We start from the raw sequence: 14,803 nt of genomic DNA, 5'->3' as shown, positions 1-14,803 counted from the left end.
AGCACATCAAATAGTTGCAGATATTTATATGATAACCTATTAAAACTGCATCAGATACAATCACTCTAAGAGAAGGCGAAAGGGAAACTCCTTTCCTTTGAAATTAATCTCCAGTCGTGACAGAGTTTGTGCCAAAACGTGCTTTCTGAATCTCTGACATAGGTCTTTTATGTCTTTCACCTAAGTAAGGTTTTTTAAAGTCATTTGAAGAACATTATTACATTTTTATTTTCAGATTCACTTATGGGCATTGGTCTGGTAAGATGAGGCTCGTGAACCTGCAGGTCAAAAACTGGCTTGAAAACACAGGAAACACACAGTGCATTTCCAAGTGACTGGCTCTTTCTAAAACCCAAGAGGAAAGGGTCACAGAGTGGGATGAGCCAGGGCTGAGAGCTGCTTCCAGGCCTCACAAGAGCTTTTCTGGCAACCTGAAATATCGACAGAGAAGTCACTGGGCCCCCCCAACCTTTCAGGAAGTCTCCATTTGGCAGACATATTTTAATGAAGTAGATTGCTTAAACTAAACTTGCATGCTACCAAAACGTCCCAACTCTAACAGATGGGCAGGTCTGATGTTAGTGTGTTAGTGTATTTGTAGCTACCCTCCCCCCCTCAATTTACTAATAAGGAAGCAAGAATAAGTCCTTTGGGCCTGGTATCTCACGTCTGTTAGAGACTGTGGAGGCCGCACAGCGGAGGGGAAGGGGACCTACCCAGCCTCTGGATCCGAAAGCTAGAGATGTGGATCCCTACTATCCTACTGCACCATGTACTAGTGGCAGCACCTGCCTAAGCTACTAACCCTCTCAGAGCCTCTTCACCTGCGTAATGGGGAAAGTTACACTTCTGTATGGGGTTGCCGGGAGAAATGGCAACCATCTGCGAACAGTGCCGAGCACACAGGATGCTCTCCAATAGCAGCTCTTGACTCTGCCTCTTCTCTGGGTTCTGTTTGTGCTGCTCTTGTGGGGGTTACAGTGGTGCTGGCTCTTGTTTTGCCTTCACAAGTGGGATCTTCCCAAAGAGCCGTGCTGTGGTACCCCAGACCCTTGCTCGTGGCCCACGCCGGTAGTTCTCCACGGGGGGATCGTCTGCAGACGTCTCTGGTTGTTGCAACTGAGAGGGGCGGGGGAGAGGTGCTCCTGGCAGCTAGTAGGGAGGGCCAGGGACGCTGCCGAACATTGTACAAGGCACAGAACAGCCGTCTCTCCCCCAACAAGGAATAATCCAGCCCAAAACGGCAATCTGTACTGAGGTTAAGAAATGCCAGCCTACACAATAAGCATAATAAATTTCAGAGGCAGGGGAAACCATAGCAACAGTCAGGACAGTCATCATAAATTTCAAACTATCCATGAAGGGAATGAAGGACAGTCTTAGAAATAAGCACAAAATAAGTACAAAAAACTATTGAACAAGCTGCCTTGTAGGTGGGTGTGGGTGGGTGTGTTTGCAATTTATTTTGAGTTTGTGTTTTTTTTTCCTTAACAGTACAGCCATTCTTGCTTCAGATTTTAAATATATATATATATATATATATATATATATATATATATATATACATATATATATATAGTGACGAAGTCTATGTTTGTACACCAGTCTGCAATAAATGGGGACTTGCCCTGTACAAGGGGGGCTTTCAGTGAGTCCATCAATCTTCAGTCCCCTGAATTAAAAATCTTAATATGGGCGTGTGCGTACCTAAAATCTGATCAGACTGGACACATCAGATTAGCACACTTCATACTCCGGTGTAGAAGAAGGCTCACGAGGTTTAATGTATAAAAAGGTTTATTGTATAGACTTCACTGTATAAAATTTTAATTAAAAAAATAAAAGAGAGGATCTGTGATACAATCCAAGCAGGAAGTGGACTACCAAAGAGGTAACTTTGTTTTAGGGGCTGTGACACAGGCATTTCAGAGTTTTTCATGGACCCTTTGTGCTTCTGAGATGCCCATGGACATAGAGAGCAACTTAGCTGCTATTTTAAGTTCCCATCTCAATGACTTTTACTAATGTACTGTGCATTTTAAAATAAAAAGCTTATTTGTACTTTTAAAAATTCAGAAAATCTTGTTCCCTTTTGAACTGAAGTCAGTAAGATCATCTAACTCTACTATATTTTGGTTTCTCACTTGAGGGCATGGTATTTTCAAACCACTGCAAGAAACACAAAGCCAACCCAAGGAATCTGGGGTAGAAGGAGGTAAAAAGGTAAGAGAAGGAATAAAGTCTAGTAGCAACCAGCATTCTTCTCTCTATCCGAGTTTCTTGGACAATGAGTGTATAGTTTTCTTGCTCTCTCATGATGTTAAAAAAAAAAGGTCAGAAAATATATTTAATTTATAATAAGGTAATAATTTGGTTTACTTTTATGCTAACTACTTGACTTGTTTGAAGTAGACTTTTTGAAAATCATTCAATGTCTAATCCCGTAAGTAAAAATGATGGAGATCACTTGATCTACTGAGAACCTACATTTCCTGTTTAATTTTTTAAAATATAGAAAGGACTGGGGTTACTGAAACCCAATGTAAGCATCCCAGGAAAGAGACAGACTTGAGCTCTCAGGCCACAGTCTTCTAACAAATGCCCACTGGCAGTAGAGAAAAACTCACTTAATCTTTGACATAATGTGTTAAGAAAAAAAAAAAGATTTGACAGCATAAGCAAGGCTGTGGTTGAGAAATCAGGTTTGAAGTCAGTGAAGACAATAGCACAGACACCCAAATGCTGCTTCGTGCTTAGTTCGTAGGAGCAGAAGGGGATTTAAGGCTAAGTGTGAAAAGAATCCTGAGTTCAAGTTCTTAACAGTCTAGTCTTTTAAACTCAGTGACGGACTTTGGTGTGTCTGAGTCCCAGAAACCAGAATCAGGGGTGCTTCTAAAGCCACAGCATGGCCTCCGCAAAGGCTGAGGACGAAATGGCTGAAATCTACAAGGTCCTAAAGAATGTCGTGGACCACCTGAACAAGAACAACCTTGAAAGAGGGGGAGTGAAAGTCAAGGGAAAGGTCCTATTTTAAACAGGTAGCTACAAACTTAAGAATCTCATCATCCCAGGAAAAAAAGGAAATTTTATGTAATTTTGTTTTCATGTTGGTGAATTCATGGATTTTAGATACATAGTGAATTTTTGGGAAAACAGATGAGTGGGGGTTTACCTTCCCAGTTACAAGGAAGAAGGACAAGCATCTCCTCTCTGCCAGAGGCAAACGGGCGAAAGGCCTGGGCTTTGGGCAGATGGAGATGGACCCCGGTGGCACTCCTGTGTCCGTCCCATCCACAGGTGTTCACACAACCCCCGCCCAGAGCAGTTGACAGGCTAGTGGGAGGAGGCTGGACAGGACACCATCATTAGCACGCCGGACACGCCTCATTCTGCAGCTGTGTCCCGGAGTTCTGGATGAGGTCTGGCACCCTAGGTCCATCTCGTATTCACCCAACTCAGAATATAACAGCTACTTGCATTGAAAATGTCCTTCTTCAGGAACAGCTGGGGTTTAGATAAATCTTTGTAACTATGAAAAAGCCTGAAGCCCTTTAGTTCTACCTCCTTGAGGAGGCTGTACCAGAATCTCACCACACTGCTGTCGCCGCCACTGACCTCAAACCCGGGCCAGTGGAGGTGGATCGCAAAGGTGAGCTGTCCAATTTGTTCCAGGACATCTTCCAGAATAAGGTTTTCTAAAACTTTCCATTCTGCACTCTCCAGATCTGCTTTGAGAACATCAATCTGTAACAAAACGATGGAACGAGATTAGCAGATTCAATAAACGTTGTTAAAAATACCACCTTGACCTCAGGAGCGTCGCTGTATAACTAAGGACCTCCTACAAGAGCAGAATGTTTCAAGTTTTAGAGTTAGAGGCCTTTTTCTGGGGCCACAAATGACATGAGTTTCTAACCGCACGCCACACCAAATGTTAATAGACAAATAATGAAATACCAGTCAGAAATCATAATGGACCCCCCCCAACTTTCTGCCCAATGGGAATGGATGCCTGAGAAGGAGATGCTGGAGATTTCACAGAGCTACATGTCTGCAGACTCTCCCTGACAACCTAGACTCCACTCTCGGGAACGCAGCCACGTCAAGACAGCATGGTGGCCCACAGGGGAGGGATGGACGGACGGCCACTGCCTGCCAGGACCATGTCACAAACCCCTCCAAATTCTCAGGACTGGAAGCCAGGGAGAGTTCTTGGGTTCTGAATATTAGACTTCTAAAAAAAAAAAAATGATGATTATCTCATAACTTCTTTCAAAGGTACACACCAGCACAGCATCTTAAAGAGACGGGGAGGAAAAAAGGCAACACCATTCTCTGTTCGTTTAATGAACCTAAGTTCACATCCCAGGTAAGATGAAATATACGGAGAAGAGTAGGCTAGGAGAGATTTTGCAATTAATTAAGTTAGGAGAATCAGCTCATTTTTGCTGGCTCTGCTCTTAGAATAACAGAACCCCAAATGCCTCCAGGAAGCAACGAAGCTAATTCCTTACTGAGCGCCTGTGTGCACCCCGCACCACGCAAAGCGCTTCGCTTGCAATATCTGTTCACTCCTCTCAATGATTCTGCGAGCGTGACTCTGTTGCTATCCCTGTTTGAAGTTGAGGAAACCAGACTCAGAGAGGAACATGTCCCCAGTCACGCAGCTGGAGAGGCTATGGGGACATGGGAATGAGTCTGTCCACACAGCCCCTGTTCTTACCCACTCCACGATGCTCACTCCCCATAAGCCCACAAGAGGTTTATGAGGTAACTCGGATTCCCTAAAAGGCTTTTTGCTTTAGAAAATAAGGTGCCATTAGAGAGTGAATAAGGGCCCGTGAGTAGAAGTCTTGTTATCAATATCCCCAGCTTACATCGGCAGAGCACTTCACAGCTTACAGAATTACTCTCTACATACATAATCTCAGTGAAACAGCTCTATATGCAGACGAGGCTTTCGTAAAAATGAGTCTGGGCTCCCAACATCACCTGTGAGATTTCAAGAGTTGGGTAGAGGAGAAGATGGACAGGATTTAGACATAACTGCTCCAGGAAAATGGTCCTTCCCAGTGTCCTGACATACCAAAGGAGATGCTTCTTGCTTTCACTATCTTGCCTTGGACGGTAGCTCCCCATGGTCCACCAGGGAAAGAGTGATGGCAACAAGCCAAGAATACCAAGAGGCCTCAGAAGCATCTAGATATCTGTAAACCACCCTGTCCAAACTCAAAGAGAAAAAGTAAAATAAAAAACAAAACAAAAAACTCCTTTCTTTTCTGAGAGCAACTGAACAAAGGCAGATTCCATGCAAACATGCCTGAGGTTAAGATAATTCTGGTGAATTGGACACAAAAGAATTAACTCACTCTTTTTTTTTTCATCCCTGCTGCCCTTTCTTGACTTTGTTTAATCACTGAAATTTTAAGCAAAATGTTCTTGAATTGGGGTGATTAAACTGCCAGAAGAAGTATGTAATTAAAATTTTACAAAATTGTCTAATTAGTACAGAAAATATCCAGAACTCAAAATCAACTTTTTGTGTCAATTCACATAGTTAAGAATTTTTAAAAAATCTTTAGAGTTGTATTTCTACCATGGTTTTCTGTGAGTTCACATATGCTGAACGTGATCAATATATCAAACTATTAAAGGGACAGGGCAAAGCTAATCAGCCTGCAATGGACCTAAAAACTACATTGGGGAGTTAGAGTATATATATGTTTCATATTTTTTCCAAACCTATTTTTTTTCTTTAAGATTTGTTTATTTATTTGACAAAGAAAGACATAGCGAGAGAGGGAACACAGGCAGGGGGAGTGGGAGAGGGAGAAGCAGGCCGAGCAGGGAGCCCAATGCAGGTCTTGATCCCAGGACCCTGGGATCATGACCTGAGCCCCCCAGGCGCCCCCCAAACCTATTTTTAAAATAAGCCACCTAGGCACCCCCCAAACTTATTTTTAAAATAAGCTATCAATCAGAAGTTATGAGCAACAGAAAAAAAAAAAAAACAACCAAAGTAGGATAAATCATAGCAGATATATGCTTACTGTGAAAATCCAATTTTCTTTTAAGATTTTTTTATTTACTTATTTGACAGACAAGTAGGCAGAGAGGCAGGCAGAGACAGAGGAGGAAGCAGGCTCCCCGCTGAGCAGAGAGCCCGATGCCGAGTGGATCCCAGGATCCTGGGATCATGACCTGAGCTGAAAGCAGAGGCTTTAACCCACTAAGCCACCCAGGCGCCTCTGAAAATCCAGTTTTCACTTACAAAATACTATCCTATCAAATACGACAACTCTGTCCACCCTGTTTGATTCCAATGACTGGAAATTTCCCCTTCGATCAGAATTGAGCAGGTTGATCTAAATCACACAGCCCAGGAGTGCGCAGGACAGAGGAGCTCATCAACTTCTTCCCTGACTTCCAGCCTGCAAGCTGAGCAAGCCAAATGCTGTGAATAAAACATGGGTTTCTTTCCCCGTGCGCTTTTCCCATTTTTTGTATTTCAGAATGTTCTACCACCGCAACTATTCTGCAAATGTAATTTCCATTATTACTGCATAATGCATGCAAAGTCATTGTTGGGATAAGGCACCAAACATTTCTGCATCGCGTATACCACTGTTCAGATTCTAACATCAGCTCTCCACAATCACGGCCCTAAAAATCATGCAAATGATTACATCGGAATAACCAAGTGCCAATCCGAATCCAGCTAGGTTAAATCAGGTTTCCTGAGGAAAAGCAACGAGGTGTTAACTCTCTGTAAACTCTGTTATAATGAAAGACATGTTCTTGGTTGGAAGGGTCTAGAAGGAGGTAGGTCAAGCAACCTGTCTGCTACAATTTCGGGGGGCATTAAAGAGGTCCTCCTACCAAAAAAAACTCCTTTCCCTTGTGCCTGGAACACCCAACAAATCTCCTTTCGCAGAACTTTTTGAGGAAATGAGAATTTTAATTTTAACTGGATTAGGGTGTGCGGCCATTTGGCAGCCTCCCTCATCATGGGCATGAGCTTATGTCTGGGATCATCTGCCCGGAACTGCAGAGATGAGAAAAAGTGGGCAAAGGGGCAGTGGCCTTTGTATTCATTTGCTAGGGCTGCCATTAAAAAAAAAAGTACCACAGACTGGGGGGCTTCAGCAATGGTAATATACCATCTCACAGTTCTGGAGGCTATACGCCTAACATCGAGGTGTCCGACGGCGTTGTTCCCTCTGAGGGCTAGGCCCCTCTCCTAGCTCCTGCTGGTTTGCTGGAAGTCTCCATCATTCCTTGGCTTCTGTGTTACTCTGATCTAGTTCTTCATCTTCACATTGGGTTATTCCTCCATCTACCCATTGCCTGCATCCAGATTTCCCCTCTCTATAAGGACACCACTCATACCGGTTTAGGGGCCCAGCCTACACCCGTATGACTTCATTTAAGCTAATTACCTCGGCAGTGACCCTATTTCCAATGAAGATCATATTCTGAGGTACTAGGGGTTAGGACTCCCACAAGTGAGTCCGGGGGCACACAACTCAAACCGCAACAGTGTGTGAGGTGACTCTCACTGCCAGAGCTTTGGCGAGGCGGTACGTGTCCTATAGCCCATTCGCCAGTCGGTGCCTGGCAAAAGTGTCCCGTACCAGAGACCCAAGGACCAATGACTCTCTGAGGCAATTGTGTCCTGCCAGTCCCTCAGCAGCCAGCTCTGACCGCTCCAACTTTGCAACACCCAGGGCAGGTCAACAGGTCTCCAAGGCCAATTAAAACCACCATCGTCAAAGCCCTGGGCTTCGTTCCAGGGTTCCTTCCTGGCCACACAAGCAGGCCCAGTAGGTGCACTTTGTCTTCTGGCTCCCCCAGTTCCCTAGCTGCTTCCCTTTCCCTCCTGGGACTCCTCAGGCACTCATCACCCTCATTCCTGCAGCTTCCCATCTGAGCCTTTTCCCTTTCAAGGGGAAGGAGGGGCACTCCGCCCCTTGAAAGGACTGGCTCTGGGGCTCACCAACATCACTTCCACTGTGTTCTATTGGGCAACGCAAATCACAATGCCAGCCCAGATTCAAGGCGAGGGGAAACAGATTTCCAGCCCTTGAGGGGAAGAGCGGCATACACAGAAAGGAGGAGACAAACCATTCATGGTTGCAAATAATTGACCCCAGGGATTGAAAGCAATATTCAAATTTATATGCAAATCCATAAATGAGCCACAATATTAGGTGAGATGCGAACCTTGGCTAGGCCCAAGTAACACTCCAAGAAAAATAAATCATAAAGCCCTTATTCATCGGAATATTATTAAAGAAGGAACATTAAAACATGGCATTTGCTTTGAGAGCTGGCTTTCCTTGGAAGTTGACAAAGACCCTGGGAGAGAGAATGGATTAAGCATGACTAATAAAGACAACACTGTAAAGGACAAGTAAAATAAATACATGTAAGTCTCAGATATCCCGTTAGTGTACCAGGGCTGCTGTAACAAAATGCCACAGACTGGGGGGGTGAGGCACTTAAACAACAGACATTTATATTTTCTCCCAGGTCTGGAGGCTGGAAGTCCAAGATCAAAGTGTGGGCAATAGTGATTTCTCCTGAGGCTTCTCCTCAGCTCAATGACAGCTGTTTCTACACTGTATCCTCTTACAGACTTTTCTCTGGGCTCATGCTCTCCTGGTTATCTCTCCTTCTTCTTAGAGGGACGCTAGTCTTATTAGATTAGGGCCCTACTCTCATGACTTCATTTAACTTTAATTACGTCCTTAGGGAGCCTATCACCAAATACAGTCCCACTGAGGGTAAGTGCTTCAACCCATTAATTTGGTGGGGTTGGCGGGGGGAGGGGGTATAAAACCGGCATTTTTGTTAGAGTCTATTTAGAGGCAACCAGTATTTCTCCACAGAGTTTTAAAATACATCCCTGGGGGCGCCTGGGTGGCTCAGTGGGTTAAAGCCTCTGCCTTCGGCTCGGGTCATGATCCCAGAATCCTGGGATCGAGCCCCACATCGGGCTCTCTGCTCAGCAGAGAGCCTGCTTCCTCCTCCTCTCTCTCTCTCTCTCTCTCTGCCTACTTGTGATCTCTGTCAAATAAATAAATAAAATCTTTAAAAATAAAATAAAATAAAATAAAATAAAATACATCCCTGTTACTGTTACAGCAGCCTGACTGCAGGAGAGCCGGTGTCCCTCCTTTGTAGTTAATGGCTAACTCCAGCTCTGGGGAGTAAAAATGTACGCCACCTCCTTAATTGAAGATGAGTCATAGAGACTGTGGCAGATTTTCTTTTTCAAAGATGTGTCCCCATTAACTCCCATCTCCTTCTTTTCTTCAGCGTGGCCTTGACCCTCCTCTCATTAAGAGATGGAATTGATGTTCCCTCCCCAGGGATGATTTCATGGGATGCAACCTACACAGCCGCACCAGACCCCCCAAGTTGAAGGGCTCCATACTTGGCTTAATGTTCTGTTGTTGCTGACTTGAAATTCTTAATAAGTTTTGAACAAGGGACCCTGACTTTTCATTTTGCACTGAGCCCCACAAATTAGGTCTCCTGTCCTGTGATGTTCCCCTGGAATCTTGATGGGCTTGTTGCCATTGACTAAGAGTATGGTAGAAGTGGTTCTAGATGACATCCAAGCCTGGACCATGAAAGCTTCTACTTTGTTCACTCACTCTCAAAAACTTTAGCCCCCAGGCCAGGTGTCTGACTGTCCCGAGACCATGGTGCTGTGAGAAAGTCCAAGATAGCCCTTGCAGAGAGCCCACATGAAGAGGCTCTTGGTCAATATGAAGAAAGAGATGCCGACCAACCCTGGTTTCTCCAGCCATCGTCTGACTGTAACCCCCGGAGAGACCCTGAGCCAAAACTAGCCAGGAGAGCCCTTCCCAAACACTGACTCCAGAAACTGTGATCGATAATGTCATCATCACAGAACTTGAGTTTTGGGGATAACCCGTTATGTAGCAGTAGATAACTACAACAGAAACCAAGTACTATTTATGCAAAAGTTACAGGTTAGTTGTACAGTATCAAGTACTATATAGTCCAAAGCTGTGATTCCTAGAGATTCATACATATATAACCAAAAATACTCTCTTATTAAAAAATCAAACATGGTCATTATTTAAAAATGAAAACTACAGATAAGAAAAAAGAAAAGGAGTTAAGACACCCATAATCCGGAGTTTAAAAGAGTTAACTCTTGAATACCTGGTGCATATCTTGCTAAACATTTTTCTTTTCCATAAACACACACACACACCACGCAGATCACAGCATACACAGGCATAATTCAAACACACCTGCTGTTTATAAAATTAGAATCATACTGTGTTTTCAAATATGCTTTTTAATGTAACAATGTAACAAACCATGGCTATCTTTCCAGGCCCATACATTTCCATCAGTGTTCTCTGTGTCCCCCCGGGGATGTCACAAGCACATGACTGAGGTGGCTGGGGCACATGCAGACCTGAGGAAGATGTGGGGGAGGCTCTGGTTCCTCCACCTCGACCCAAGAGGAGCAACTCCCCTTTTCTCTCTTTTATATACTTGGACTCCCTTGTAAATTTTTACTTGAAGAAGAGCTTTCCTGCCAAGAGAAATAGTTTGCCTCCCTCTATAATCTGTTTCGTAATGACTTTTATATTGGTTTAATTTGCTTAACCAATCCCCCTTCTGATGGACATCGAGGTTCCTATCATTAATTGGCTATGGCCCACTGATGTGATCAATAAACCCAGAGCTAAATATAAGTATGTTCTCTGATTTCCTTAGAAGACACTCCCAGGAGTGGAACAGCATGCGTAAACAACAGGCACAGCTTACAGTTTTCAGTAATTTTTCTAACCTGTGGACCCTTCCTGTACCTGCTCTTGGGAAACTGAGGACAAACCAAGGGCCACTAAGGCTAGGTGCCCTGTACAGACGCACTGCCAAAGTCTCCCCACTGTTATCAGCCGGGTCAATGACCCCTTGTTTTCTTATGCCAAAGCCATGTGACACTCTGGAGTGTTCCTAAACATACCTGTGTCTCTGGGTCTGAGTGAGTCACCAGATTAGACAAAAACCTGCATGCCATTCACAGAAAGGAAAAACAGGACAAACCAACTGTAACTAAGTACATATTAAATTATTTCTATATACCTTTTTATTTAAAAACCTCTTAATAAGAGATGATTTATTAGTCTCTATTAAATCTTTCAAAGGATATAGCTTCTTTCTCATACCCAGAAAATGTATATTAAAGCTTAAAACGGGCTCTTACCCTCTTTATGATTAATTAGCTTTAAAATTAATCATTATATTCATCAAAATCCCTGGCTAAAAGCCAAAACTCTAAGTAATACCGATGAAATTGCAGTATCAGCCATGCAGCTTATCAATCGACTGATGCAGAACAAGGAACTTCCCATTCAGGCTGGAATTGACCTGCAAACATAGCCGCTTGCCTCAGGATGAGCTGTCTGGTTTGGGGCTAGAATCATACACTTTGTGGCATTTACAGGTACATCTCACATTTTGTTTAAAAAAAAGGGGGGGGGATGCTGGTTGGCTCAGTTGCTTAAGCAGCTGCCTTCGACTCGGGTCATGAGCCCAGTGTCCTGGGATCGAGTCCCACATCAGGCTCCTTGCTCAGCAGGGAGCCTGCTTCTCCCTCTGCCTCTGCCTGCCACTTTGTCTGCCTGTGCTCACTCTCTCTCTCTGACAAATAAATAAACAAAATCTTTAGGGGAAAAAAAAAAGATTCCTGAAAAGAAGTGTGCAAATTGAGTTTTGTAATTGGGCTCATGTTATGAAAATGATTTTTAACCTCATCTAGTTATTTACGAATATTTTAAAAAATTGAATTATCATTACCTGCCACCCCAACAGATCAAGCTACATTCATTCCCCCATATTCACTGTAGTTTGGGTCACTATTCAATCATATTTTTAAATAATTTTATCCACACAACTTCTTCCTGCTTCTTAGCTTAATTACGAAAAGTTGTTACTTAATGAATAAAGCAAAGTAAATCCAGGCTTTTATATATCAACTTTACTTAAAGCAAGATATATCCACACCAACAAAATTAAAAGCTGAACACCATTAAAGAATCTTAGTTTTGTAGAAAAAGAGAGAAAAATGGAAGGAATTAATTTATCTTAAATGAACAAGAGGATTAGAAGTCTCTTTAAGATCCTTAGACTTTAACTACACTAAATCAGACTTAATTACCAGTGTTGGCTGGCAGAAATGTAATATTACAAAATTTCCGCTACTATCGGGGAAAGAGAGATAAGGCTTGCCCTGAATATCACAAGAAAGAGGTCACTTGAAGCTAATGTAAGATCAATTCTGAACTAACAATAAAAGAAAATAATTTGAAAAAAAAAGAAAATAATTTTAGGTAGTGATCAGATCACAGAAATGGCCCCAGCAAGGAGCAACACTCTGCAAAGGAGATTCAAGGAAAGAAGGGAAACATTTACAAAGACTCTTTTGTCAGATCTCCAGCCTATTCGGAAGAATCCAATCTCAGACAGCTGGGCGACAATTTGCTGGGTTGGATGTGGCACTATAACCTGGTCCTAGCTCCAAAAACCTAGGCCGTGGACAGGAACTGGTGAGCTCCTCAGAAATCAGTAAGTCAGAAGACACTACTGTGTATTTACCCCAATAATACAAATGGAGTGATCTGAATGGGCACGTGCACCCCAATGTTTATAGCAGCAATATTCACAACAGCCAAACTATGGAAAGAGCCCAGATGTCCATCGACAGACGAATGAATAAAGAAGTGGTGTATTATCTACAAAGGAATACTATGCAGCCGTCAAAATATGAAATTTTGCCATTTTCAAAGACGTGGATGGAACTAGAGGGTGTTACGCTAAGTGAAATAAGTCAATCAGAGAAAGACAATTATCATATGATCTCACTGATATAAGGAATTTGAGAAACAAGGCAGAAGATCATAGGGGAAGGGAGGGAAAAATGAAACAAGATGAAACCAGAGAGGGAGACAAAGCGTAAGAGACTCTTAATCTCGGGAAACAAATTGAAGGTTGTCAGAGTGGAGGGGGTGGGAGGGATGGGGTGGAGGGGTGATGGACACTGGGGAGGGTATGTGCTATGGTGAGTGCCGGAATTGTGTGAGACTGATGAATCACAGACCTGTACCCCTGAAACAAATAATACACTATATGTTAGTAGTAATAATAATAATAAAGAAGTCAGCAGGCTACAAGTTGATGTGGGAAACAAAGCTATAAGAAGAATGATCACATTGCCTTACTACTTACAATCCAGCCACAAGTCCTTAAAACTAGCAGAGTGACTTTCCTCTAGGAAAATTAATTCGCTACAGGAAAAAAGTGATCTTAACCCAACCCCCCAGGACACTGTAAGTCTTCTTTAACATATAAAATTCCTTTGGAAACTTCCTTTATTTCTATCCCCAACCCCCAAGATATATGCTGGCAATCATCCCCCAAGCACACGACCCACCAATATACATCTGAAGGGTCTCATGACTCGGGTTTTATTAGACAGTGATAAGTGACCTTTTCCTAGTAAGAGCTAGCCCCCTAGAGGTCCTAGAAACCTTGCTTCCAAATTCCTTGGAGAGTTACACTATCCCTAACCTCCTCCCCACTTGAAAGTATATAATCAGTCACCCATTACCGGCCCCCCCCCCCCCCCTCGTAGCTCTTTCTGCCCACAGGTCCATCCTGTGCTCTAATAATTTTGCACCGAAGATATCTTGAGAATTCCTTCTTGGCTGTCGGCTTTGAACCCTAACATCTTCCCTACATCCCTGGAGACTTTTGACAGCAAAGAGCTAAGCAGTGCAAATTCCACAGGACCGAGGTGGCAGCAAGGCACTGGCCCAGGCAGTCAGGAGGGGCCGGGACAGGACGGTGACAGGCAAAGGGTTTAAATTACTTATTTCTACCCACTTACCCCAGGCAGCTGAAAACAAACCACGCATCTGTCTCTGACATTAGGTCAAAACCCTATGGCTTAAAGCCACACCACCTCATTAATTTGTTTTTTGGGCCTAATCCTATTTACAAAGGCATTCTCAAGTATTTCCAGAAAGAGACGGGACATTTCAAAATATATATATAAACTACTCCTAAATGAACAGATGTATAGAAGATCGATAACCAAGCAAATACCCAAATAAAATGTCTCTCAGCCAGACATTTACTCTTAGATGTGGGCTGGAGTCGATCTCAGAGCACGGTAGGGCCAGCCGTGTGACGGAAGCTACCTCAGACGTGGCCCAACGACAAAACACAAGCACTTGGAGAAACGGGAAGCAAACTCTTTGGGTTATTTACTGTCTAAAATACACTGCACTACGCGCTGAGGAAAAACACCACTGGGGTGAATAGTAGAAAAGGCTCAGCAGGGGCAGAAATGAGAGATGAGGGAAGGGCGAGAGGCTCGGGGTATCTGCTGTAGGTCAGTGTCACCTTGATGTCCTCCGTCTCTGCGCCCTGTACTGACTCCGAGAGAAGGTTCTAGCATGACTTGCACTCATTTGTTGACACCTCTGATTCCTTACCCGGACTGTCCACCCACTCCTTCAGGGCAGGACCCAACTCTTCTTTGGGTATCAAGTTTCTACGGAAGCACCTGACACGCGATAAGTAGGGTATCCCAGGTGATACCAGTACTGTCCATTCGGCCCTTGGAACACCTTACATCTAGCCCCTCTTATCTGTCCCTCCACCTCCAGCACAGGTGGTGTCACGGTCTTTACTTCCAATGCTCTATGAACCTTCCACTTTAGCCAAATGGCAGTCTTTGCTAGTCCTC

The 14,803-nt window shown here is 43.6% G+C and overlaps 1 protein-coding gene across 5 annotated transcripts in view; it reads right to left on the bottom strand.

Annotated features, from left to right (window-relative positions):
* The window catches only part of METTL24 (methyltransferase like 24), a 130,816-nt gene that overhangs the window by 30,467 nt on the left and 85,546 nt on the right, over positions 1 to 14,803 (bottom strand). For 3 of the 5 annotated variants that reach the window (XR_006818303.1, XM_046004827.1, XM_046004828.1), the window contains exon 5: positions 3,616 to 3,744. Coding sequence is in view for 4 of the 5 variants with exons in the window: in XM_046004827.1 (XP_045860783.1) it covers positions 3,616 to 3,744 (129 nt within the window). In the remaining variant the exon portion in view is untranslated. Of the gene's footprint in view, positions 1 to 1,588; positions 3,745 to 14,803 lie in introns of those variants that run through there. The other 2 variants (XM_046004825.1, XM_046004826.1) reach the window with 1 other exon arrangement.

This window comes from Meles meles, chromosome 5, assembly GCF_922984935.1.
Source record: "Meles meles chromosome 5, mMelMel3.1 paternal haplotype, whole genome shotgun sequence".
In the NCBI taxonomy this organism is placed as follows: domain Eukaryota; kingdom Metazoa; phylum Chordata; class Mammalia; order Carnivora; family Mustelidae; genus Meles; species Meles meles.
The sequence above is the reverse complement of the archived record's forward strand: the minus strand, read 5'-3'. Positions and strand labels throughout refer to the sequence as shown.